Source organism: Montipora foliosa, chromosome 1, assembly GCF_036669935.1.
Source record: "Montipora foliosa isolate CH-2021 chromosome 1, ASM3666993v2, whole genome shotgun sequence".
In the NCBI taxonomy this organism is placed as follows: Eukaryota; Metazoa; Cnidaria; class Anthozoa; order Scleractinia; family Acroporidae; genus Montipora; species Montipora foliosa.
The window spans coordinates 18,975,500-19,000,499 of record NC_090869.1 but is presented as its reverse complement, the minus strand read 5'-3'; the positions used below and the strand labels follow the sequence as shown (position 1 = coordinate 19,000,499).

Genomic DNA, 25,000 nt, shown 5'->3' with positions numbered 1-25,000 from the left:
GATGAGAGCACAGTAGGGACACTTCTCTTGCCAAAGTCGTGAATAAATAGAGCGGTTTTCAATTGACTCGTGTCGAAAGTAATTAGATAATTACTTTGGTTTATGATTACTTCACTCAGTGATTGGTTCAAATTTCTCGCGCTGAGTTTTCCAACCAATCAGAAGTGAAACCAAAACCAATCGTGACTCGCGCGTGCACATTTTCCCGCGCTTTGTGTCGGCTACATGTAATTCAGTACTTAAAGTTTTGATTGGTTTACTGGATTGTCTCCTTCCTTTTTGATTGGCCAAAGTAATTACTTTGGTTTTGGTTTTACGACACTCAATTGAAACTCGCTCTAAATATATTATTTAAAAATCAGTTTTTACAGCTATTTTTGTTTATTTCTACGGGTATCCATTTGATCAGCTTTTGCTTCCTCTTAAGAATAAGTATGCCATATATTAAACAATCAAACGAGGTCTGAGACAGCAATAAATTAAGAAAATGTCAACGAGAGTATGATGAATTATTTAAATTTTAGAAATAATATGGTTTACGTCTTAGGCTAATAGTTTTTTGAAAGACTTTTTAATTTTAGCTATGCTTTCTTCAGTTTATTGTTAACCCTTTCAGCCCCGATAGTGCCAAATGGCACTTATAGATTTTACTCTGTCTAACGCCAGACGATTTTACTCGTCAATGGGGAACCCCTCGGGGCTTAAAGGGTTAAAGCTTCTTAATTTTAAAATTGTTAATTTGCGGTATCGTAGAATCAAATGCTTCTAAATTTGAGATCTCGCAAAACAGCGGGACTAATGAATTTTCGGTGAAATGGCGAATCCATTTGATCATGACAGAACACCGTGCAGGGCCAATACAATTAAGAGAAAGTTTACAGACACACCTGTTATTTAGGCTATAGGCCTCATATCTTTAAACTGGGGTAAAGTTAGGCAACAGTTTCTGACTAATTTTGATCTCCGCCACCGGCTTTTTGTGTTTGTGGCCCACCATCAAATGTATCAAAAACGTTACCTAAATGCCTTCTCGTGCCGACGATATGTCGGGTAGTTATGGTTATTAAACCTAACGTCGGCACAGGCACCAACCTTTATTTCTGATTCGTCTAGTTTTATTCGCAGGTGAGTGCCCACTTTAATAAATGAATTCTTAGAGTAAACACAAGCTGCTGAAAAGAATTTTATGTCGTAAAGCATGATGAAGGTTGATTTAGACAATAAAAATTGAACCCGAAAGATATTGCCACCACAAATCATGATAAGATTTCAAAAGCGGCAGTGCTGAAGAAAAACTGAACCGATGTCGCAGAGATCCTGGCAACAAGGCCCGTTGGAGCCCAGGTAAGTACAAGACTCCACGTTACCAGGGGCCAAGATCTATGTCGTGAATTTCACAGATCAAGCTATTGTTATAATTAGACGAGTTCTTACACTGTAAATAAGATTTAGCTTGCACGATTGAAGAGTCTCAATCCCATGTGTAATAATTTCTTATGCAAGAATTGTGATTAGCCTGGAAAAGTCTGGTTTCGCGGGAAAATCAATCTAAAAATAACTCGTGTGTAAAATCGCCGTTCCACAAAGACAATAAAATTGTACACATTTCATCAAAAATCTTCACACATTCTCTTCTCAGTTTTAAAAGTTGTGCTTCATATATAGTTTTTTTCATTACTCCCTCAATCTGTTTTCCTTAATTTCGCAAAAAAATTAATGAAACTTAATTTCTCTCTGTGTGAGCGTTTAGATTGAAATACAATGTTAGCCCGTAATATAACGCGAAATGACACCGTTTTGCTTTGTTCGCGCTTATGGAAAAGACCATTCCGGAATCGGAAATGGAACAGGGAAGTCCCTAGTCATCCGCAAAAATGCATTGACGTAAGCCACTGTGACCATAGTAAGAAAATTTTCTTAGTTCTCATTACCAGAAAGCAGGGGCTTGGACAATGTAGTTAGCAATTACAAATTACTGATCTAATGTTTTCTACTTTACTTGTTACAATCTACACTTACACGTGAGGGAGCTCCACTGTATGAAAAAAGAGCATAAAACGTTCTGTTTTCTGTTACATGTACTTGCATTCGGAATCAGTCTTAAACACAGTTTCATTTATGCTTCTTTTCATTTCAGAGGGGCTAACTGGCTTATGAATGAACAAACAAAATAGGTAATCGGGCTTCGCCTCATGGGCTATTGACCCGTGGCCCTTGCGGGCTACGGGTCTAATTGTTAAATAGTAGCTGCGGGAGCGCATGGCTACTGTTCATCAGAACAAAAAAAGAGCAACGACTAATTTGCTCTGTCATCCTCATAGTTTGTTTTCTTTTTTCATAGAAAATATTTTTTAAGCCTCTTTTGTTTGGTTTTTCGAGTTTTTTTTTGTTTTCTCATTTTATGCATTCAGAATACTGTGGATCCGGGTTCCGGTTCTCTCGCGATTCCGGATTCCGGATTCCGGATTCCCTCTTTTTCACACACGTCTCTGCCGACCGATCTTGCCAGATTTGCCGAGATTTGCCAGCTTTTGTGCAGGGCATGCGTACTCGGTGTCGTGAGGCCAGGAGAATGATCACACTGGGCTATGTTGAGTCAGTCAAGTGAAGCATGCGAACGAAGCAGTACTGTATCTGTGACTCGGTAAATTTACGACTTTAAACTTTACTTGCTACCGAGCTATGCTTACCGCGGTTGATTATGAGCGGTGGTCGCTTTGACTTTGAGGATGGTGGAACTTACTGCGGAGAATGGAAGAACAGTAAAGCGCACGGATATGGGATCTGTACGGGACCAAAGGGACAAGCTCGCTATGAAGGTTCTTGGAACAACGGTTTCGAACTCAGCGGAGTTTATGTTTGGCCAAATGGTCATCGCTTCGAAGGTGAATGGCTCGGTGGCCGCAGACACGGACTCGGGGTTGAGTATAGGGGAAAATGGACGTATCAAGGTGAGTGGGAGGAAGGCTTCAAAGCGCGATATGGAATACAGAAATCCCAAAGCGGGGCTCGTTACGAGGGAAGTTGGACCTCTGGGCTTCAGGAAGGTTACGGGATTGAGATCTATGCAGATGGAGGTGAGTTTTTGTCCAAGTAAACTAGCGATAAGTGGCGGAGAAAACATATTTTTTACTTTATCTGCCTGCAGATTTGAGTACGCGCAGCTGAATCTTGATGCTTCTTGCTCGACAAGATACATTTCTGTGTGGTTCTATTTGAGGGACATACGAGTTGTTTTCCCTTGCTCTCAGCCCCGAGCAATGTGCTTTACTATAGTCACTTAATTTTTGGCATTTGTGTTCTTATTATAGAACGCTAAACGGATTTTATCATTTTCAAATTTGTATTTCCTTTTTTTCCGGATTTTGATGAAGGTTACACAAGCTAGCAGGAAAAGAACCAATTGAACAGTTCTCATGTACTTTTTCGGAATAGTATTGAAGAGCGAATTATGCCGGCTGATTGTGCTTATTTTGCGAAAGATGAACGTTACCTCTGTCGTGATTTTTGGCCGGTAGTTTTCGGAATACATTGTATTTGATTTTATTCTTCACGCAGTTGAACGCGGTCTTCCTCGCAATTAACACCTCGTAGGTATTAGTTATTCTTGTCGACCTAGGGTAAAACAGGGCATATTGAGACAGTATTACATCTGTAAATGTCATTGGCTGTTATTTTATTGGAGACGAAACATTAAACGTTAGACTTGAGCTCAGCACAGTTGACAGAACTTACTGGTGTGAGCTGGTTGTTTACGTATTTGCTCAACTCAACTCTGTCGTGTGTACAAAGATCAGAACATTTTCACACTTTTTTTGTATGCCATAGGAAGGCTTATTATAAGCGAAACGCACATCTTGACAAGGTCATTCTGTCTGCAAAAATCTTATGCACGAGTTGTTCGACAGAATTTCAAATATCTGCATTTGACAACTGTTTAATTCTGTGCTAACCGATCTGCTCGTCAACTTGTCTGTTCCGTGTAATTTTTGGAAATCGCCCAAATCTTTTGATATGGTTTTGCAATTATATCCATCACAAATCAGGTTGTAAAAGAATTCATTTGTCAACGACGACCCTAACACTGTAGGTTCGAGCCAGATAGGCAAACATTGAAAAGAAAGTGACTGATTAACAGATCACAAGAGACACTCTTAACTCCGTGATCGTAGTCTCTGCTAAAATGGCTGCCTGTCGACACTCTAAACGACTGTTGATGTTCTCGTTGGACGTTTTCGTCTTTAAATGGTTGCTCTACGAGCAGGTATTTTCAATTTCGTACGTTCTAGCAAACGTCAAAACTTCTCGAACCGGGAATGTTTAGGCGGGCCTACAATGTAGGTTGGTGAGATAAACCATTAGATTGTGTTGTCATGTTCGGTATGTGGTGTTTGAATAAGGGTATGTCATATTTCAAATCAAGAATCTTTTATTTTTGCATTATAATGGTCACTCTGTGACTTTTTCGGGAGCTTTCTTCTCCCACAGATGGATCCAGAAAGCAGCTTTGTCCAACAGCGAGAAAGCCATGTGTTCTTTGTTGACATCCCAGGACATGTGTTCTTTGTTAATAATCAAGGGATTTGATTTCAAGGCTTCGAAATTGTTCGCGCGTGATACAATTTTCTTTTTTACAAGCTTCTTCGTTTAATCTCGGAGGTGAAAAGAGCTTGTTAATAATTGATGTTGTGGTTGCCAAGGCTGTGCCTGATTTTTTCCTCATTTGCGTTTTAATTCCATTCGCAGAACTTATTGCACATTTCCTTTGGAAAATCGCGCATATGTTTTCGTGTAAGGTTCTATAAATCTATTTTTTGCAACATTGAGCAAAGTAAAGAGTGACATCTTGTTAATTGTAGCTTGATTGAGTTTGAACTTCTGAAAGCCGCAAGCTTCCATTGCAGTCATTGGTCAATGCCACGTCTTTAACAAGAGATAATGTTAGCCAAAAAGAGCTGTGCACTCCACTGCCTTAATGTAAAAAGCCTTCTTGATCATTCATTCATGTTGTTTATAGGACCTCTGCCATTGATTACACAGTGAACTTAATGCATGTGATTTTGCAAGCAAAAAAAATCAGCTTTGTACTGTTTGGACTCCTCACTTAATTGATACTATAGCAACCAGTTAGAACTTTAAGGTGTGCTGTTAAATGCCTTAGCAAGCATTTTCCTAATTTCATTCACCTCAGGTCCATCATCACCTGCAGAGCCAAAAGATTAATGTGGCCTTTTATCTGTGCTTTGTGTAACAGAGGAGTGCAGTCTTTTGTGGTCACAACATTTGTTGCTAAATTGTGTCACATTTCATTGATATGCATTTTCATGTAATAGTTTTTGTGTCAATGAAAGCATTTTATTAAATACTGTTATTTACTGTTGATGATTTCATGCATACATGTATGGTGTAAGAGGTGAATGTGGTAGGGTGATAAAAAGAAACGATTTTTGGAAAGCTTTCAATAAAATAATGTGTAGTGCTACAGTTGTAAAATGAAATTCGTTCAAAAGTGTTTGTCTAAGTGAAAGATGCCACAGAAGACTGCTTACTTCCATTGCATTTTTTTCATTTGTCAGTCTGCTCTTTAGTACTTGATCTCAAAAACAGAGAGCTAGATTGAAAGGAAAATTATGTTACACTGCGATTTACATAGTAAAATGGAAGATGTAACAATGGAAGCACACTGGTAAAGCTTATCTCATTGCTTATGTTTGATGGATTAATAATAGTTATTTACAATTATAGCCTGTATCAAGCTCAACAAAATAGTCTTTCAAGTTAAGTTTGTGATTTAATAAGACTTCATGGCACCCTGTCAAAGAGAACATTCCAGGATAAAACAGTTCAAGATCAACTAACTTGGCCACATCTTAATTTTTTTGTGATTTTGCAATTAATTCCATACTCAGGACCTTTTTTTGCCAGCAAAATTCAAGGTGGTAACTAGAATTGACGTGCTTGCCAAGCAAACATGTTTTGAGACATTTGCTGTTGCCCATGAACTTCTCTTGCAAGAGGAAGGAGTAACACGTGTTTTCTTTGTTCATTACATCAAATAATTAAACTAAGGTCTAGTCTTGTCCCACACATCAATCCTTTTGTCTACTTGTTGTATTCCAGTATACTTTACAACTAATAAGGTTTCCTTTCTGGATCTTGTTTATTTATCCTCTTTTGTGGAGTTGCTTATGATGGAGACAACATTCATCACAGTAATTAATTTCTCATTTGTGTATGCTGAAGGTATGGGTAAATCTCTTCCTTTTGTATTTGAAAAAGACTAGTGTCTTAATTGTTGGGTGACCTTTCTTATCACTTGCTACAGATATCTATGGTATTCAACCTTTTCTTGTTTCAGACACTTTTGAGTTTTTTTTAGAGTTAAGACACCTTTAGATCTCTATTGTCTTTTTCAAAGACCTCATAGGTTTACGTTATACATAGGGTGCCTATTTAATTAACAGTGCTGCGTTGCAGACAAGAGGTTTGAGCCAAAATAGGGGCAGAAGATGGACACCTTACCTGGGAACTCCCTTCAGACTTCCTGTCTGCGGGAGGCAAGATAAGAGTTAAACTTTCTTTTGAAGCTTTTCCTATTATAGAAATTCTTGAAATTGTTGCCTTTAATAATCAGGTGGATGGATGCACAAAAAAATTGCCTGAACTGCAATAAAATTTTCATAGCATTGAAATTCAAGTTACTAAATTAAATGAAAATTGGACTTTCACAAGCTGTAGATATTTGTCAGTGTGAGGTCAGGTTGTAGAGAATTACCATAATTTTAAATGTGTGTTGAAGGGAAGGACATTACACGCTTGTTTGAAGGGTATTTTACTCTGGGGGTGGTGGTGGGGGTGTTTGCTCTAGTCATACGATGCAATGCATTGGTCAAAATTGAGTTTTTGTATTAATTTATATCGTCACCACCTGTTAATTCAAGTCAATTCAAGAGTCCTGGAAAGTGATCTCTTATCCCATCTGGTGAATTAAATATTTTCACCAGAGAAATTATCGGTGGAGGGACTGAACAGATGCAGGTAATGTAATAGCTTGTAGACTGGCTCTCCATTGGGTCTTTTCAAGAGGTTTGCTCTAAATGACAGGTAGTCAAAATCAAATAGGTATGGAGAAAAGGAGACAGAAGGGCTTTGTAGCTTCCCAAGTTCCCCTAAGAATAATATTGCTTGGATTTTAGACGCTGTGCCCTTGTACAAATCTGTGTGCTGGCCACTTGTGTATAAGAGCCAGTTAATGCAGTTAGTATTTGTGGGTTTTAAGATTCTAACTTGGAAATAAATTAGTTAGTGCTGCCCAATGTACCTCAGTCTCATTGGGTTAGTCCCATTGATTTTGAGAGAGAGAGAAAAAAAAGGGTTTTTTTATTGTTTGCTTTCTCTTAGAACATGTCAACCTCCCAGTTACTGCTTGATCATCTCTTTAAACCCTGTTTTCATAACCTAGTTATGCTTAAGTCAGTCAGGTTCCATATGCTGCTGATATTGAAATTATTGTTTATAAACAGTACTTTTAATCAAATCTTGTCAACCAAAATTTCAGGGTATTACTACGGACAATGGAAGACAGGGATGCGCGCTGGTTATGGCATTCGAAGTGGAGAAGTTAAAAGAGAAAGCAGCACCACAAGGCATTACAAGCGTTGTATTTCTAGACAGTCTACTGTGGATAACCTTAAATCTAATGGTGTGGTACCAACTAGTAGTAGTCAGAACATTAGATCAAATACACGTCACCGCAAGACACCCTCTCAAGGTTCTGAAAACCAGTCACAGTCTCCCAGATCTCCGAGTGAAAATGGATCACTGAACAGTACAGCAGGGAGTGGGTCGGCACGTTCTTACACTCTCGAAACTGTTGATTCTAATGGACAAATTGAAAGGGCTGATAATCGCTTGATAGAGACATACAAGGGGGAATGGAAGAATGACAAACGTCACGGGTATGGCATCATTGAGGACAATGATGGGTTTAGCTATGTTGGTGAGTGGAGTGAAAACATGCGTCACGGTTTGGGTGTGGCAACTTATCCAGATGGAACAAAGCTTGAGGGGGAGTGGAGACATGATGAATTAGTTACAGATGTGAGAAAAAAAGGTCCCTTGGTTTCTCTTGTGACTCGATTCAAGCCGAGATTGCAGGTAGTTTGCGAGGGGGCTCAAGATGCAGCAGATAAAGCAGATCAAAAGTCGCAGGTTGCTCTTTCCAGAGCTGCAGCATCCCGTGATAAAGCTGTGGATGCATTGGCTGCTGCAGAGCATGCTGTAGCTGCAGCTGCTACAGCTCAAAAGCGTGTGACAGGGATCATGTCGAAAACGAAGGACAAAACCTAGGTTGGATATTTGATGGTATGTTTTTGAGTCTGTTTCAACAGAAGAGCTGTGCTTTTCTGCTATAAATTAGGGAGCATGATATTGCTGTGGCTCTGGCAACTTTTAAGGAAGCATTGTCCGCAAAGTGTACTGTGGAACTATTTGGAGCAACACCCTCTTCTCCACAGTTTGTTGGCTTCATATGCAGTATGAAGAATAAGTGGTTGGTTCCAAAAAAACAACAACAACCTTGGTAAAGCACTTGATTTCTTCATGGCATGCCACCAAATGAGAAACCTTATGAAAATATGTAAAGACTTAGTATTAAGCTATTGTTGTTTGTGATTGCATAAAAATTTCAATGTTAGCTTGGAACATGGCACTTAAGTCCCATTCAAAAGCTTTTATACTGTGAGAAAGTCTTTTTGCAATAACTAGCCCACCTATTGCTTCTCTTGTGTGTAATACACTGTTGGGCATGTGTGTGGTACTCTTCCTGGTGCTACTTTGCAATTCTGTATAAAAAAAAAATAGGCTGAAGTCAAAAGTTCAAGGGTACTATGTATGTTGCACATTTGCACAATCAAAACTGGCACCAGAGAGAAAAGAAAGGCAGATATTTCAGGAATATATTTGAAGGGTTCCTTATTTACCCGATAAGGATAGATTTAGAGTCTCTGTGATGGTAGTTTTAAGCATTATTAATTACAGTCACAAAATAATAAGGAAAATGTTACAATGTACATTACTTTGAAAGACATTTTTTGTATGGTATTTTGCTGCAAGGTTTCTTATTTAGCACAGTTTGGGATATTAATTGGTGTTAGTTCCTTGATCACATTGTGAATGCATATTTTTTTCCAGATAATAATTATTGTTTGTTGTCCAGCCACATTCCAGTATCTGGTTTTCAGTAGTTTGTGGTTGGTCAACATAAAATTAATGACTTGAAATATCGATCATCTTCACTGTTTTCATTGCACCTCAAAAAATAACTAGTAAATCATAGCACCCAGAGTACCTGTATCTCTGAAACGTTTTCATCTTTCAAGAAAGGGCCAATAAGCACTTCATGACAACTTTGTTTGCTAATAACAAACCAGGCCAGAGCCATTTAAAGATAGATGTCTATCCACTGGACACTGGATAAGTCACTTTGTAGTTGGTAAGATCTATTGAAACAATTTAATGAATTACCCCTCAATCACCCCCTCATTAACAATTGTCTGGCATTATAATTAGACTGGTAAAATCTATTAAGTGTTGCTCTTGGGAGTGGAAGGCTTAAACAAAACTTACATTCAATGCTGTTTGAACAGTGTCTCAACATTATATAGAGTGACATTGTTTCTGTCTGGCAAACAATTTAAACAGTTGACCAGAATTGAGATTTCTTGAAAGAAGCTGGGCCTGGGGTTGCTTCATTGTTGGCATTTAGTTTTTTTTTGGTAAATATTGATTTGCTAGCCAGGGTAAGATTTGTAAATAACTTAAATTGTAAACAATAATTTATTCTTAGGTATGATGTAATTTTCATGGTTTAAAATCTCGCTTAGAGAGTGCAAGGTGTGTGTGTGTGTGTGACATGTAGGGGATTGTAAACGTGATCCAAAGAGAATAATTCATTGTAGAATTGCAAACCTTTCAGGTTTCCATGTCTTATGTTGGCATTTACTGCTAGAGTTGGCACCAGCAGCCAAAGAAGCAATTTGCATAAAATTATTCACCCAACATAGTTATTTTTGTTGTCTTTTTTTCTTTCAACATCTTTGCAATCAAGAAGTACAAGGTAGCAATCTCCCTTCCGTATGATCACTTACATACAATCAGCATTTACCTGAAAAGAACTTCAGAAACTAACAACATTGTGAAGTTTAACTGGTTAAGCTCTTTCATGTTACATGTAAGGAAGAGGTGATTTTAAATGAAGTTATAAGGCAAATTAATTTTATAGAAGATGAAATTATTTTAGCTATCAGGGTATTGATGGCTTGAGTGACAAAAACCAACACAGGGAGCCCAAACCTATTGCCACTTTCTTTGAAGAATGTCAGCCATTGAGTGGCCGGTCTTAAAGGGCAGTATCATGGGAATTATCTCTCTTATTTCGACCATAAAATTACTAAATCAATTGTCAGTGACGGTTTCATTCTTAAAGAGCTTCTTGATCACGGCAGTGCAATAAAAATTGATTAAATTTCAAAAGAAAAATGAGCCACACTCAGTTATTACGGAGTTCATCTAAGATGCAAGAGCTGATGTTGAAAACTAGGCCCAACGTTTTCAAGTTGGCATTCATTTTAATCTTGCCTACGCGTAACCTAAAATAGCCGTTTTAAGAAACTATGGCCATTAATTTTTGTTTGCCATCGACAAACAGGTCTCCTTTGCTTTCCAGATTTTTACCAACAATGACACTGCCCCTTTAAGCTATAGGTAGGTTACAGTGTATGATTAAAGTGATTTTTGTTTGCTAAGGCTTCTTGTATTACACATCTATCACGACAAGGTTTGGTTTAGGTGTCAATGGGTTAAACAGGTCCCCTCCATTCAAACCGTTTCAGTGTGTGAGAAGAATATTCTGTTTACAAGGACAACACTGTATCATCGAACAGCTATGTTATCGTTAACAAGATGTTCCCAACATTGGGATGCAACTTGTTGCCATGGCAACAAGGTAATCCCTACATTGTCATTTAGTGCTTATGTCTCTTAAAACGAATTTCTTAAAAACTTCATTTTTTCATTGCTGGAGAATGATCAGCAGGCAAACCTGTTGAAAGTCTTGGCAAAATAAGCATCACAATTGGACAATTTAAGGTGGCTATTTCCAAGAATTGTTTTTAACTTTGAAGAATCTTTTAGCTTAGCCAGCTTATCACTGTTCAGCAGTAAGAAATGAGGGTCACTACATTAGTTTTTTAGAGATATTAAGGTTTAAAGATGAAGCATAATTAGGAGGGTGGCTTGCTTTACTAAGTTCTTTCAACTGTTTAAGGCAATTTGCAGTGTTCTAGATACAATTTCATGTGTTAAGGAAAAAAAACCAAGCAATTTGATGGAAACAAAGATTCATTATAATATATTCAGTGAAGAGATGACTGATTCTACCACAACAAGATAATAGAGTAAGGATGTTAAAATGTTGAACTGTTGCAAGGTCAGGCAATTAGCATATGCATGAATTGTTCGCACACTGACAGGGCATAATGACATCAGCAGTATGTTACCTAGGTAGAAGATAAGCAACAGGCAAGTGCAGTGACCTCTAAAATAAGAGAGCTGGCAGAGCAGGAATAGCTAGCTGGTTCCTAAAGCAGATGCATTCTTTGTCTTGTGTTTGTTACCATTTGTGGTGGTTACACTTTGGTGCTTTGTGGACTGAAGCCTCGTGTGTTGAAAAATTTGGGAGCATTCTGCGGGCCTTTTAACTGTGCTGAAGTCGATGTTAAAAGTTAGGATTTTTACCTTACTGTGGAAATAAGAATGAAAAAGGTCAACTAGGTCTTTCAAAGATGGTTTTATTTTTGTATCAATGACCTGTAAATTACAAAGTGATGGAAATAAAACTATTTTTATAAGAAACAATGTGACTTTCTGTATACGAGTCATTCATTCGGTCCCCTTGATTTATGTTGGGTTTATTGAAACTACCATTTGAGGGAAAAACAAATGTGTTATCCATTTTTATCCCCTTAATAATGTCATTTTGAAATTATTTCACATTCCAAACTGGCATGTAAAAGCACACATGCCATTAACTCATTTTAATAATAATAATAATAATAATATTATTATTATTATTATTATTAAAGGGCCACCGACAACCACAAGTCTTTGCAGGCGTGCAAGCTATCGGCGCCATTTTCTGTAATACAGAAACTAGTATTTCTTGAAAAGTCAAATTCCATCGCCTCACATCGTCGTGTTTTGGATGCCCAGTAGCTTCAAACTTTGTTAATATTTTCCTTAATGTTTAAATTAATATTGTATTTTTGGAATTATTTGGGTGTTGTGTTCGTGTTAAAAGCGAAATAAAAACTGTGAAGAAAGGTTGTCCGCCGAGGAAGGAAAAGCGCCATGTTATTTGGCTCACTACTTCAACCTTAAGATTACGGAACGAAAGGAGGAAGGCGTTTGGATTAAAAAACAAATCGAACAGCGAATTCGCAGAAGTTCTTCTTCACGGGATGTTTCTGAAGCAAACCGGCCGATTCGATTGCCCGGATAATAACAACAACAAAGGCACGCAAAGGACACTGGTTGTCGGCGGCCCTTTAACTGTCTTGCTAATCGCCGTCGCAAGTACAGCAACAACACAGCTCAACAAGATCGAACCAAAAGCATACTATGGAGCCTCTGGTTGCCATGTATGACCTTGGAGCCCAGCTTACAGCCCACTGGAATCTGCCAGCTGTGTGCTGGTTTTGGAGAACCCGGAGAAAACCTTCAGAGCAAACTCAACCCACTTATGGCATCAGGGGGCCGTTTCTCGAAAAGTCCGGGAACTTTACGGGCCATTTTCGGGTGTCACAATTCCCTTTGTAACTCAAGAACGGAGAGCATTTAATTTGTCAAACTTCACAGTTATTTTTCTTTTTGTTAATTTGAAAACATGTTAAAAGATTGGCTTTCCAAAACAAGGGGTTGGCAATTTTCACAGATGGCTTTTCAGGCCCAAAAAGATTTCGGGACTTTCAAGAAATGGGCCCCAGGTGCGGGAATCGAACCTGGGCCACATTGGTAGGAGGCAGGTCCTCTCAACAATGTGCCAACCCTGCACCCTGTCATTCAACAAAAATCATTATGATGAGATTTTAAATGACCTGGAGATAATATTGATACAGAAACATGGGATATTAAAATTTTTAGTGACAGTTGGCCAGGCTTTTTCCCCTTAAAGACCTGTAGGCCTTACAGCAGGTCTGCTTAGAATATTGATTGAATAATATTCATTGATTGCAGATATTGAGAATGGATTGAGACACCCCTTGCAAGAGTAGCAACATTCTTCATCTTTGAAATGCACTGGCCCTATTAAATACCATTTAAATAAAATATGCACAGCCTTAAAAACAGCCACAATGAAATGACATTCCAAAACCAGAAAGTTACAAAACAAAGAGTTTGCTTGGACTTCGATCCACTGCCAATGTGCAATACATGATTGTGATCCCTAGATTTAAGTTGACTGATAGTCTAATCTGTGTTATGAACAGTATGGTATGGCCCATTGGGTAGTCATCTCCCATCATGGGGAACCTTACCTTGTTTTCACAGTTAATAACATTATTGATGATGATGATGATTCACACTCCTAAAAAAACACCATCCCTAACAATTGTTTAGTATTTCGGCCTGTGGCCTTGAACATCATTTGCCTTGTTTGTACAGTTGACAACAAAATCTACATGTATGTTCATTTTAATAGTGGTTCACACCCCAGATGACAAGTCAGTTTCCCCTTCTCCTTCCTGAATCTGTAAATGCCCAAAGGTCTTGTGTTTTAAACTTCAGCTTCATGCGGCAAGTGTCCCTGATGTGGTTTGCTGCTTGCACTTGGGGAGTCTGTTTGATTTTCCTCACGATTTATAAAGAGGGCTCCATATTCTGGGTGGGACACTGCAAACTCATGAAACTCGTCTGAAAGGAAAGAAAGAAAGGAAATTAATGACCTTTTCTTTTAATAAACCAAAGGCCTTGTCCTCAACAAACTTAAATCAGCAAATACAATTCGTTGTTTGTTGTGGAAACCTTCAAAATTAGTTCAGACAAAACCTTGTACTGGCGCTGAGTAAGGTAATGCTCATGCAAAGAATTAAGACTTTGCTTCTGATTGGTCGAGGTGACACCAACATGATAATTGGCCAACCATACAATACTGACATGCACCCTTAATTAATTAAGCAAATGCCAGAACAGCCCTGCATATGACTCAAGCTGGACAAAAATAATGAAGAGAGCTACTTCTGAGCAATGACATACCAGTCAGTTTGCAGGGTCTTGTAGAGGCCTTTGGAAAAACTGAGGTTATATCGAGTACATGACGTAAAATTTTTTGTATGTAAGTGTGTGCGTGTGGCATGTGACAATAATATTACATTTAAAAATGATGGAAAAAAATGAGTTATCGACATGATTTCCCTTGGCTTTGAATTATCACTTTTTCATTGCTGAAGCAGTCCCAAGATTGTTCTCAAGTAATTCTCTTCTCGTCATCCAGAGAGACCTTTGCAAAAAGCAATGAAAGCTGTCCTATACTTACTGAATGTCACAGATCCTTTGCGCTTTACATCTACTTGATTAAACAAACAATTGACATCCAGGTCCGTTATGGATGGGTGAGCACTCTGGAGGATGTGACGCAGCTCAGTTTCATCCACTCTGCCATCACCATCCATGTCAAAGGCCTTTTGAAGGTCAATGAGATGAGATGTACTTATAAAAGCAAAATGTTCAGAAACTGCAAATCTGGGTTGTGTTTTCTTGACATCAATCCAAAAAAGAATATTCTTTTATAACCCCATGCCAGCAGGCATATTTCTAGGGTAGTGGCCGCCTACACGGGGTGTATGGTGAAGAAAATAACCTGAAAGCAATTTCTGTAGAAGCTGAAGACGGCATTCAAAAAGAGTTGTTGGGTTGCCGTGAGACATCTAGTCATCCCCAGAAGGAAAGTTTACTGACAACAGGCTTGTATGAGTTTCCATGACTATATAGAAACAGGGAGAAGCATAAATTACGCCCCTTTAAACAATTCATGTAGACGCACTATAAAAAGGCGTGGGGCCTTAGGCACATACAAATGATTTATCAATCAACAGTGGATGCAACCGAGCTCTGTGATACATGTAATTTGTAAAATTTAAAAAACCCCTTATGGAAATGTGTGTGTAATATGCCATAAAACTGTTATCTGTTGTTGTTGTTTTTTTAATCCCCAGTCACTTTTTCGCACGGTAGAAATATCTTTTAGGGCTTTCTGTCCTCTGTGTTGCTGTTTGTTTATCATCATCTTGGATAATTAATCAGTAGTGCTTGAATGAATGTGAACAAAAGCAGAGTGTGAAGCAACCCCTTTTATAGTGCGTCTTTGAGTCTAAGTGACTAGGCTTTTAAAAATATTTCTTTCAGTGCCTGGGTGCCATCACTCACCTGAAAGGCCGCTTCCATCACTTCTTCAATTTTACCTGGTTGGGAGACTAATGCCAAGCCTATCAAGTACTCACGGAAATCAAGGAAACCAGAATTATCCTGAAAATACACAGAAAACAAATAAACTTTAAGACTAGTGTGAGTGTTTGATTATGGGTGCATTTGGATTCCTGTCAGTCTCACAGATGCTTATAGTCACCGGGCAGTCATGATCCTGCACCTTACCAGAAACCAAAAATATCACACTAACATCGCAGTTGAAGGGAATTAAGCTGGGAGTCTGTCTGGGAGGAAAACCAGAGAACTTGGAAAAACACCTAAGTTGGGTTTCAACTCGAATCCAACACTAACCCTAACCCTAACCCATTTAACTCATTGACTCCTAGGAGTGAGGCTTAATAGATTCTACTCTGTCTAATGCCAGACGATTTTACCCATCAATGGGGGCACAGCTCAGGTGTCAATGGGTTAATCACAGGAGCTAGGAGGTGCAGAAGATGACCTCTATGCCAGACTGTCTCCCTGAGAATCAAAGTATGGGTATTCCTTGATGTCTCCCACTCAGAATGCATTCCAACCATCCATATCCCAAAAAACACATAATTGGAGGCATGCCCAATTAAATTGTTGTCCAACACAGTGTCCTGTTAAACATGAAGACACACCATAAAAGGAGATCGGGGTGCTTTAGGTACATGCAAATGATATATCAATCAACTGTGGACGCAACCAAGCTCTCTGATAATTTGTGTAAAAAAAAAAGCCTCTTATGGCAATGTGTCCATAATAATATGGCACAAAATGTTATCTGTTATTCTTTTATTTAATCCCCAGTCCTTTTTCTTGCACTAGAAACATCTTTTAGTGCTTCCATCTCTGTGTTGCTGCTTGTTCACTTGATCACCATCTTGACTTTGTGACGTCAATAGTCTGGATTCCTGCTGGACAGGAGTGCCACTGAAGTTTATAGGGAGAAGAGCATTAAGTGGACATGCACTTAGTTTGTGACAGTTAAAAGAAATCACCAAGTTTCTAATATTACGTGTCTTACTGCTGGACATATCTGGGTTCCACAGGACTGTACAATTATGTCACGTGTGACCAGTAGTTTTGAAATTTGAACTCAGTGTTCAAATCTGCATGCCAGTTTTGAACTCTACTCAGTAGCTCGAGATTCCGAATTTTCCATGGATATTTCCTTGATATAGAAAATAGTTAACTATTTTGTTTTTACTGCAAAATAAACGGTGTTTGCATGAAAAGTGAAAACTATTTCAAGCATTTGATGAATTATCGTTCAGTCATTCTGCATTTTTTATGCCAACTTTCAGAAAAATCTTCAAGATTCTATTCAAATCTTGGAAGCTCCAAAGAGGAATTCCGATGTTCATTTCAGTCTCATGGATACTGGTCATGCATGACATAGCTCGACTGTAACTCATTGACACCTACAGCACCCCCAATCAGCGAGTAACATCATTTGCCGTTAGCCAGTCAGGTGGGGAGGGGTTAAATTTGCCTTTTTCAATGAGGGTTGACCGGGTCGGGTTGACCACCTTGTAGCAGGGTTGTGCACCAAAGTTTTTTGAGTGGTGACCTGATGGATCAACTAAAGTTGTCTCATTCTCCCCACCCCTGAAAAATACAGACTGAGGTATGTATGCCTGGGTGCTCACTGCTCACCCTGTCATAAAGAGAGAATACACGTTTGACGGCACGGGTGAGAGGAAGGTTAAGGTAATTTGCGAACTCCTGTACATTGACCAGTCCATCCTTGTCAGCATCTATCTCAGCAAATCTGTTCAACAGCTCTTTCATACTGTCAAGTTTAATGCTGTGGAATAATAATAATAATAATAATAATAATAATGATGATGATGATGATGATGATAAGATGTCAGAGGACAAGCCTAATATGTGTTAGGAACACAATGGTAAAGCACAACAGCAGACTCCCCTGCCCATTTTGTCAGTCATGAATCTATTCTAGGGGTGGCGAATGGTACCTCGGTTCAAACTTTTCGTCTGATCTCAAAATCTCGACAGGCTCTGGAAAGAGTCTTGAAGTCTCGTTTATATTGCATTTGTTTTCAGTGAGGTCTTGCATGTGTTTGTCTCGGCCTTGTATTCGTAAACAAGGGTATTGGTGTCTCGACGAGTCTCAAATTTTACCATTAATTTTAATTTGTCACCTCTCTCTGGCATTCAGCTGATGCAGTGCCTTCTTTGAGACTTACTGAAACAGCAGGGCTCAAAAATGTGATCAAAAAAGCCCATGTTACCAAAACAATGAGGAAAAGGTGGAAATTAGGGGAAAAGAATCCCAATAATATTCTTGTCAATTTGATTGTTCTTTCCCTTCTCATTGCCAAATCCTCTTCGGAAACACTTGATTTCAAACTCACAAATAAAATGGCCATCTCCCAGTTGGCTAATTTATTGCTCAAGCCTACAACTGTTGGTAAGGCACTGTACTGTTATCCCAGAGGTCATTGATTCAAATCCTATTTAGTCTTTCCTTTTGTTCCTGTTTAAGTGACATGTTCATACACGCAATATATTTCGCTGGTGTTAACTAAGATAGAGGAAAGGAAAGCCTAATTAGCAAAGTACTGCACAATTTTGACCCACATGAATTGAAATCTGCTCTTACAGTAACTTGCACACAATACAAAACTATAAAATACAATGCATACTTAATTGACCGCTCCCCATAACGGCTTTTCAGGGCCAATGAAACACAATTACATGTAACAAAACAATGGAACAGAACAACAACAACTGGCTGGAGGCAAACCAGTTGGCTAAATACAAACTTGTGCAGCTGGGAAGTTGAGCCAGGGACTACCAGGAACAAACTCAACGAGTGGTCAGAGTGTATCTTGAACCTGGGATATACGGATCTCAAGGCAATTAAGTGCCCTATAAACCACTGGGCCACACTTCCTCCTTATATTATATTACATTATATTACACATTACATTACATTATATTATATTACTTTTTGAGACTGACTGGATGCCATATTCTAACCTTAATTTCGAGCTTATTTTTTCATATTCCACCAAACCAACACTTGATGGTAGGTTCTGTTTGGATGCTTGCACCATCAGCCTTGTGTCTTCGTAAGTGTGTTCTGTAACAGGAACTTCCAAAATTCTACCACAAACAAAGAGTTTGTAATTATATTAGTCTTTCTTAGTTACAAGTACATGTTGCAGGTTATTTTGTTCATTAATAGGTTCATTTGCAACCAAACTACATCATTCTGTTTCAACCAAGGTCAACTTGTTTCAACCTAGGTCAATTTGGGGCAGGTACAAAACACACGTCACAGGTCATTGTTTTTACAGAAAGTATCCTAAAAATTCATTATAGATAACCTTAGTCCTAATTAGGCTTAAAGCTGCCATTTGTAAACAGTTAGGGTGATGTTGTTTCTGTGTTGGTATTAAAAACAATGACCTGTGACTTGTGACCTGTGTTATGTACCTGCCCCAATTTAACCTACCGGTAGGTTGAAACAAGTTGACCTAGTATGTTGAAACAATTGAACTACAGCTGTAGTTTAGTTGCAAATTAACCTATTAAGGAACAAAATGGCCTGCAACATATACACAGAATGGCAGCGGCCTACTCCAGCCTACAACATCTCCATTGACTTTTAATGCCCTTTTTCAGCTGATCATAGTTTTGAACTGGCATCAAGCCAGGCCAATTTTGAATGGTTGGAAGAGCATTTTAAATTCATGAGGTTGATAGCCAACAGAATTCTAGCCTGCGTAGCTGCAAGTGGCATGCCAACAAAGCAGTTTTGAGGTCATGGCTTCACTGCTTTGTAGCCACTTGCAATCGCAGCCAAAACACAACAGAGCAACCATCAATTTATCTGCGTATTTAACCTATTGACCCCTGGGAGTGAAACTTGACAGCTTTTACTCTGTCTTATGCCAACAGGTTTTACTCTGTCTAACACCAGATGATTCATCAGCTGGGGGCATCGTGGATCACAGGGTATTGTGCAATATGACGGAAGCATGTCTGAGGCATTCGACATAAACAGCGGCGTGAAACAAGGCTGTGTATCTTCTTTCTGTTCTCCTGAAACATGCATTCAAGTCCCACTGAAGAAGGCATCCTGCTATGGACTCGTTCTGATGGGAAACTTTTCAACCCTGCACGCCTCCGAGCAAAGACCAAAGGTCGCAAAGTAGTCCTACGTGACAGTTTCCTTTTCGCTGACAACGCTGCCCTTGTTGCTCACAGCGCAGAAAAGCTCCAGAGCTTTCTCAACCAGTTCTCTAGTGCATGCGAGGCCTTCAGACTTACCATAATTAATTTTAGTCTAAAGGAGACGAAAGTCATGTGCCAAGGCAATGAAGCCACGCCTGCTCAAACCATCAAAGACTACACCTTGGAAGTTGTGCCACAGTTAACTTATCTCGGCTCTACCACCTCCAACAACACCTGTCTTGATGTGGATCAGCTTGGAAAGAGAATTGGTAAGGCTGCAACCAAAATGGCAAAGCTTTCTGCTCGAGTGTGGGAGAACAAGAAACTAACTATGCAGACTAAAATTGCTGTCTATCGTGCCCACACCGTGAGCACCTTACTTTACGATAGCGGGTCTTGGACAACCTATGCTGGGCAGGAGAACCGCTTGAACACCTTCCATATGAGATGTCTTTGTCGCATCCTTTCCATCTCGTGGACGGATAAGATCTCAAACAATGAGGTACTTCAAAAGGGCCAATATCCCCTGGATGTTCATCCTCCTCAGACAGCGCAGACAGAGGTGGCTAGGCCACGTGCACTGAATGGAAGACGGGTGAATCCCCAAGGGCCTGCTGGTGTATGGTGAGCCAGAATCTGGGTGGAGGCCTGTTGGCAGACCTAAGCAGCGCTTCAAGTGTGTCTGTAAGAGAGACATGCTTGCCACTGGTCTGCCAACAGGCAACTTGGAGACACATGCTGCAGATTGTGGCGAATGGAGGTCTGTGTACAGTCAGGCACTCCAGGTAGGAGAGACAAGGCTGAAAGCTGAAGCCGATGAAAGAAGAGCAAACGTAAGAGAAAAGCAGCAGCGACAATTAAAACAGAATCAGGCTATATCTGTGGTAGATGCGGCCGCCGTGTCTGCCATTCTAGAATTGGACTTTTAAGTCATGAAAAGAAATGTTGGTCGCAATAGTGCACTACGTCATGGACATTGTCCGACGACTGCCTACTAGCCACATACGCAGGCTAGCAGAATTCAGGTTACATCATTTTGTATACAGTTACTCTTTTGAACTTTAATGCCGGTCAAGTGCAGAATGACAGATGCAAAATGCAAGTAACTAGGCTGCTAACACTATACACACAGCTATACTCCATTCTGACTGGCTAAGAAAAATGCAGTTTTCAAATAGCAGCTAGTACAGAAATGAGATAACAAACCCAGCATTCTCAATGGTCAATAATCAATAATTGAAAATGGCCGCAGATGGGCAATCAAAATGCAAGTCATGGATGATACTCTTGTTGCTCATTACGGTATAAACTATGGTAAAGCTATCTCAAAACTTTTCCTGACCATCAATATTATTTAATTTAATAAGTGCAGTTGCAATCATATGATTTTTCTCATGTAATTTAGAATAAAGAGCACTAAAATTAATATAAAAGACAGTTTTGTTGGTCTTTGAAAAAAAATCTATACTTGCATCTACACTGAGCTGCTGTTGTTTTGAGCAAGTATTGTGTGAAATTACTTTGCAACTTTCTCCCGAACATTCCTTGCAAACAGCTTTCCATCATGGATTTCCTGGAACAAATCACAGGTTATTTCTATAGTCACAATAACTTCTGAACTTGTTTGCAATAGTGTGATCTGGGAGCCACAAATATACCAAGTGGGATAAGAATGTGGTATTTTCATTTAAATTTGTCTTGCATGGTCCGGGGCTAGACAAATAGCTTTCAGATGCAACAATGTACATGTATGTCACCTTGTTATAAGCCTGGGCCCGGTTGTTCGAAAGCCAATTAACTTAATCCAGGATTAGCGTAAAACTCTTGTTTCATGTTTTCAACTTTTTGGTGAAAGCTTCTCTTGCTTATTTTTGTTTTTCACGATTTACTTCTCTTGATGTAAAGTTTTGCCGAATATCATCAGCGTTGAACAGCATTTTGGGGTAGAAAAATAAACTCCTTGGTTAATTTTTAATCTGGGATTAGCGTTAATCTGTTTTGAACAACTCGGCCCTGTTCCCTGACAATCAACTCAAAAGCTAAAGAAGCTTACCACCGGTATTTCTACATTTAGAATATTGGCCTAATTGAATCTTCTGAGTGTCTCAACACAATCCCTGCTGCCTAATAGACGGCACTTGCTGGTCTCTTTCATGCAGTGATTGACCATGGCTTCAGGATTAGAGACAGATGGGGGAGGCTAATCTCAGATTTAGAGGGTTGTCAAAATGTGCCAGCAATAAAATATCTATAAAATTTATTTACAAAAATATTAGTACATAAATTTTGAATCATCCTTTCAAAACTTAATTTGACACTGTTTTCAGATAATTGTTGGTATAAGAAAAACTGTGAACCAAATTCCTTCCGCTTTAAGTGTTTTGGACAACTCTGCATTTTTGAAAATATCATGTGAGAAATACAAAGTGCTTTACCTCAGTGTCAGGCTTGTATACTGGCAACAACTGAAACAGAAAAAAAAAAAAAACCAGTGTTGAACCAGCATACCCTACTGCAAGCAGACAGCAAAATGAGCTTTATCTAATATAAAGGATCAATCTTTTCCACATGATTTCACATTTTCCCAAGTACATGGTCCCATGCACAAAATGCTTAGTTGCTTGACACAAATGTAAAACACTATTTTGTAGACAACTTACAAGTTTTTAACAGACTTTCTAGACTGAATTATTTTCAGTGAAAACAGACATGTGTATCCCTAACTCAATCCTCTCCTTTGTTCCTACAAGTTTTGGCTCTCCTTTCTCTCTTTCATTTCTTTCCTTTCTTTTTTTTCTTGAAAATCTTTTTCCAGGGCTTTGACCCAATTTTTCTTCAAAGTCGAATGATAATTTAAGGTCACAGGCAAATAACTAGTCAGGCAATCTTTACAAAGACTTTCCATGGAAAAGAACACCCCTCAGTGATCAGTAGCAACCAGTACTATAACCCTCTACTGTACTTAAATTTTTTTCTTGGCATCTTAAACTTCTGTACCTCTATTTCCATATTGTTGTGGAACTGGCATAATGTTAGCCAAAAGAGAGTGAGCCTGTAAATAAAACCAACCAAATACTTATTTTAGGCATGCATATCTATTAATTCTATGGAAAACAGAAATAAATAGTTTTCAACTTGGAAAAGTGATGTGAACCACCCATGAGTCTAAAGAACCTTGGTCGAACCACTAACCTAATCTTTTCTATGTCTGACTAAAACTACGATATAACTTACGCACTTGGTCCAGACCAAGTCCATGTCACAGTGTCCTGAAATCAAAATTATAAAAGAAATTTTGATAATTGGTGTATTGCGATGGTTGTAACGGTAATAATTTTCAATTTAATATAATATTTTTATGCAGCTGTTACGAGCCCTAGGACCTAACAACCAACTTAATTAACAAGGCTTGATAAAATTGTCTATTTAGTAACTTAACTAAACAGATAGTGGCCTGACTATTTTGTATCTAGACTTGCACCTAGATGTTATACATACTGTAAGTTTTTATATATTTAACAATTATAATTATAATAATAATAATAATAATAATTATTATTATTATTAGTATTATTATTATTATTAATACTTTAAATTTTGCTGTAATTTAATGCCACTTACCATTCTGTTTGGGTATTTTATGGCAACTGGTTGTACTGGGCAGCCAGTATAAAAAGCACCTATTATCAAAATACCAAAAAAACCAGATACATATAGCTGTTCAGATTAAAAAATCATTATGTGGGTGGGTATTCACAAGTGGTGCATCCAACAGGGCCAGTACGCAGATTCTTTTTTGGCATAATTAGTACATCCTCTCATAATAATATGCAAGGTAGCTTATAACGACTTAAGAATTGACATTTTATGATAATAATGTAAGGTTTAATAAAATTAAATCAAACGGACTGATAGGATGTTGACAAGTCACAATCGCTGGCTGGGTTTATATGCATGTATTAAACTTGGTTGTTTACAGCTGTACTAAGCGATTGTTATTATGGAAAATACCTCCACGACTCAGTCACCGGCATGCAGTACTGTAATGCCAGAATAAATAATATTATTGTTCTGGTATTGCTGCACCTGAGGGTCATGGCTGACTTGATTATGATAATCATATATTAAACTACATACTATACAAAATAGATAAACTGGTTTACTGCAGCTGTGCTTTGATGGAGTGCCATCTAAAGTGAAGGCGGGCATTAAGAGCTGCCATCGTGGTCGCCCGCCACCTGTCTATACCACACAGCTGAGGAAGGCTGTCACACCTCAACACCTCATGGCCGCTAGGAGGCCACCAGTAATACTGTGAGAGTCCAACCCTCAGAAAGAGATGCAAAGTTAAACCTGATATGCAAAATTAACATTAATTAAATTTAACCAACCTGGTTTGAATGTGATCAGGCACTTTCGATTTGTACAAGTCCCTGAAAAGGTACAGAATTCTAAGCATCAGAAAAAAAAATTCCATAAGAATACCAGAAATTTATGTCCCTTTCTCCTCACCTCAATATCCACCCAGCCTCCCCTCAAAGTATTGATTGTCCCATGCACATGCCTTCCTTGCCCCACAAATTTCCTTCCACAGTTGTTTCGAATCCAATTAACAGAGTGATAAATAATACAATTACATGTAGCCATTTAGAATAGCAAAGGGATTATGAACTTGAGATAAAAAAATATTTTATCACATATACCAGACTGCTGGAAGTCCCTTTTGAGTCAGTCGAAAAGCCTGCTTTAGTAATTCAAGCAAGCCTAGGGAAGAATGGTGATAGAGCGAGATATAGAGACTCACATTCTTCTGTAACTGACGCGTTCAGAATTTCCTGTTGCTGCAACGGGATTGGATTGGGCTGTTGACACTGGACCGCTGTCAGATTTTTTTGATGAGTTTATTATTTCTTGTCAGATTGTCATGCCAATCTGTCTTCAATTTTCGCTGGGAAAAGATAAGCATGATATGGCTGTTTTTATCCCTTCAAATGGGTAACACATTGAACCCTATAAACAAGAGCAGAAACTTGCAGTGGAAGCTCTCCTATCACTACAGGCAAATAAGTTTGATGGCTGTGCTACCATTGAACTGGTTCCAGCAAGACTATTATTTATGAGAGAGCTTTGTCCTCTTATTAAAGGATATGAGCATAGGCAGCCCAAGCTCGCTTCACTACAGACAGCCATTGAGAATTTAAACGCATTATAAGACTTTGTATGGGAAATAAAATACCGTCAATTATGAAGCCTAAAAAATGCTCAATTTAACGTTCATTTAATG

General features: G+C 38.7%; 2 protein-coding genes across 3 annotated transcripts in view; one reads left to right on the top strand and one right to left on the bottom strand.

Moving 5' to 3' along the window:
• The first annotated feature begins 2,568 nt into the window (after window positions 1-2,568).
• On the top strand, window positions 2,569-11,330 carry LOC137992085 (junctophilin-1-like). 2 transcript variants are annotated; one of them, XR_011121637.1, is made up of 3 exons: window positions 2,569-3,077; window positions 7,559-10,552; window positions 10,601-11,330. XR_011121637.1 is itself a non-coding variant. In XM_068837182.1 (2 exons), exons 1-2 carry the CDS (start codon window positions 2,702-2,704, stop codon window positions 8,347-8,349), a joined length of 1,167 nt encoding a protein of 388 aa, XP_068693283.1. In that variant the 5' UTR covers window positions 2,569-2,701; the 3' UTR covers window positions 8,350-11,330. The 2 variants fall into 2 exon arrangements, 1 of the variants encoding a protein (XP_068693283.1); XM_068837182.1 differs by having other exon boundaries at window positions 7,559-11,330.
• Window positions 11,331-13,404: 2,074 nt separating this feature from the next.
• Window positions 13,405-25,000, bottom strand: part of LOC137992075 (lysophosphatidylcholine acyltransferase 2-like) — an 18,880-nt gene continuing 7,284 nt past the window's right edge. Inside the window, exons 5-15 of the mRNA XM_068837170.1 lie at window positions 24,108-24,149; window positions 23,338-23,396; window positions 22,951-22,985; window positions 22,714-22,768; window positions 22,152-22,181; window positions 21,237-21,289; window positions 18,517-18,642; window positions 17,167-17,317; window positions 15,484-15,582; window positions 14,594-14,738; window positions 13,405-13,971 (exon numbers count right to left, since the gene is read on the bottom strand). Coding sequence (XP_068693271.1) covers window positions 13,835-13,971; window positions 14,594-14,738; window positions 15,484-15,582; window positions 17,167-17,317; window positions 18,517-18,642; window positions 21,237-21,289; window positions 22,152-22,181; window positions 22,714-22,768; window positions 22,951-22,985; window positions 23,338-23,396; window positions 24,108-24,149 — 932 coding nt within the window. The 3' untranslated portion in view covers window positions 13,405-13,834. The remainder of the gene's footprint in view (window positions 13,972-14,593; window positions 14,739-15,483; window positions 15,583-17,166; window positions 17,318-18,516; window positions 18,643-21,236; window positions 21,290-22,151; window positions 22,182-22,713; window positions 22,769-22,950; window positions 22,986-23,337; window positions 23,397-24,107; window positions 24,150-25,000) is intronic.

Coding starts and splice junctions, on each gene's coding strand:
- LOC137992085 (XM_068837182.1), top strand. CDS start 2,702: ATGAGCGGTGGTCGCTTTGACTTTGAGGATGGTGGAACTTACTGCGGA. Junction 3,078..7,558: donor TGAGATCTATGCAGATGGAG/GTGAGTTTTTGT, acceptor CCAAAATTTCAG/GGTATTACTACGGACAATGG.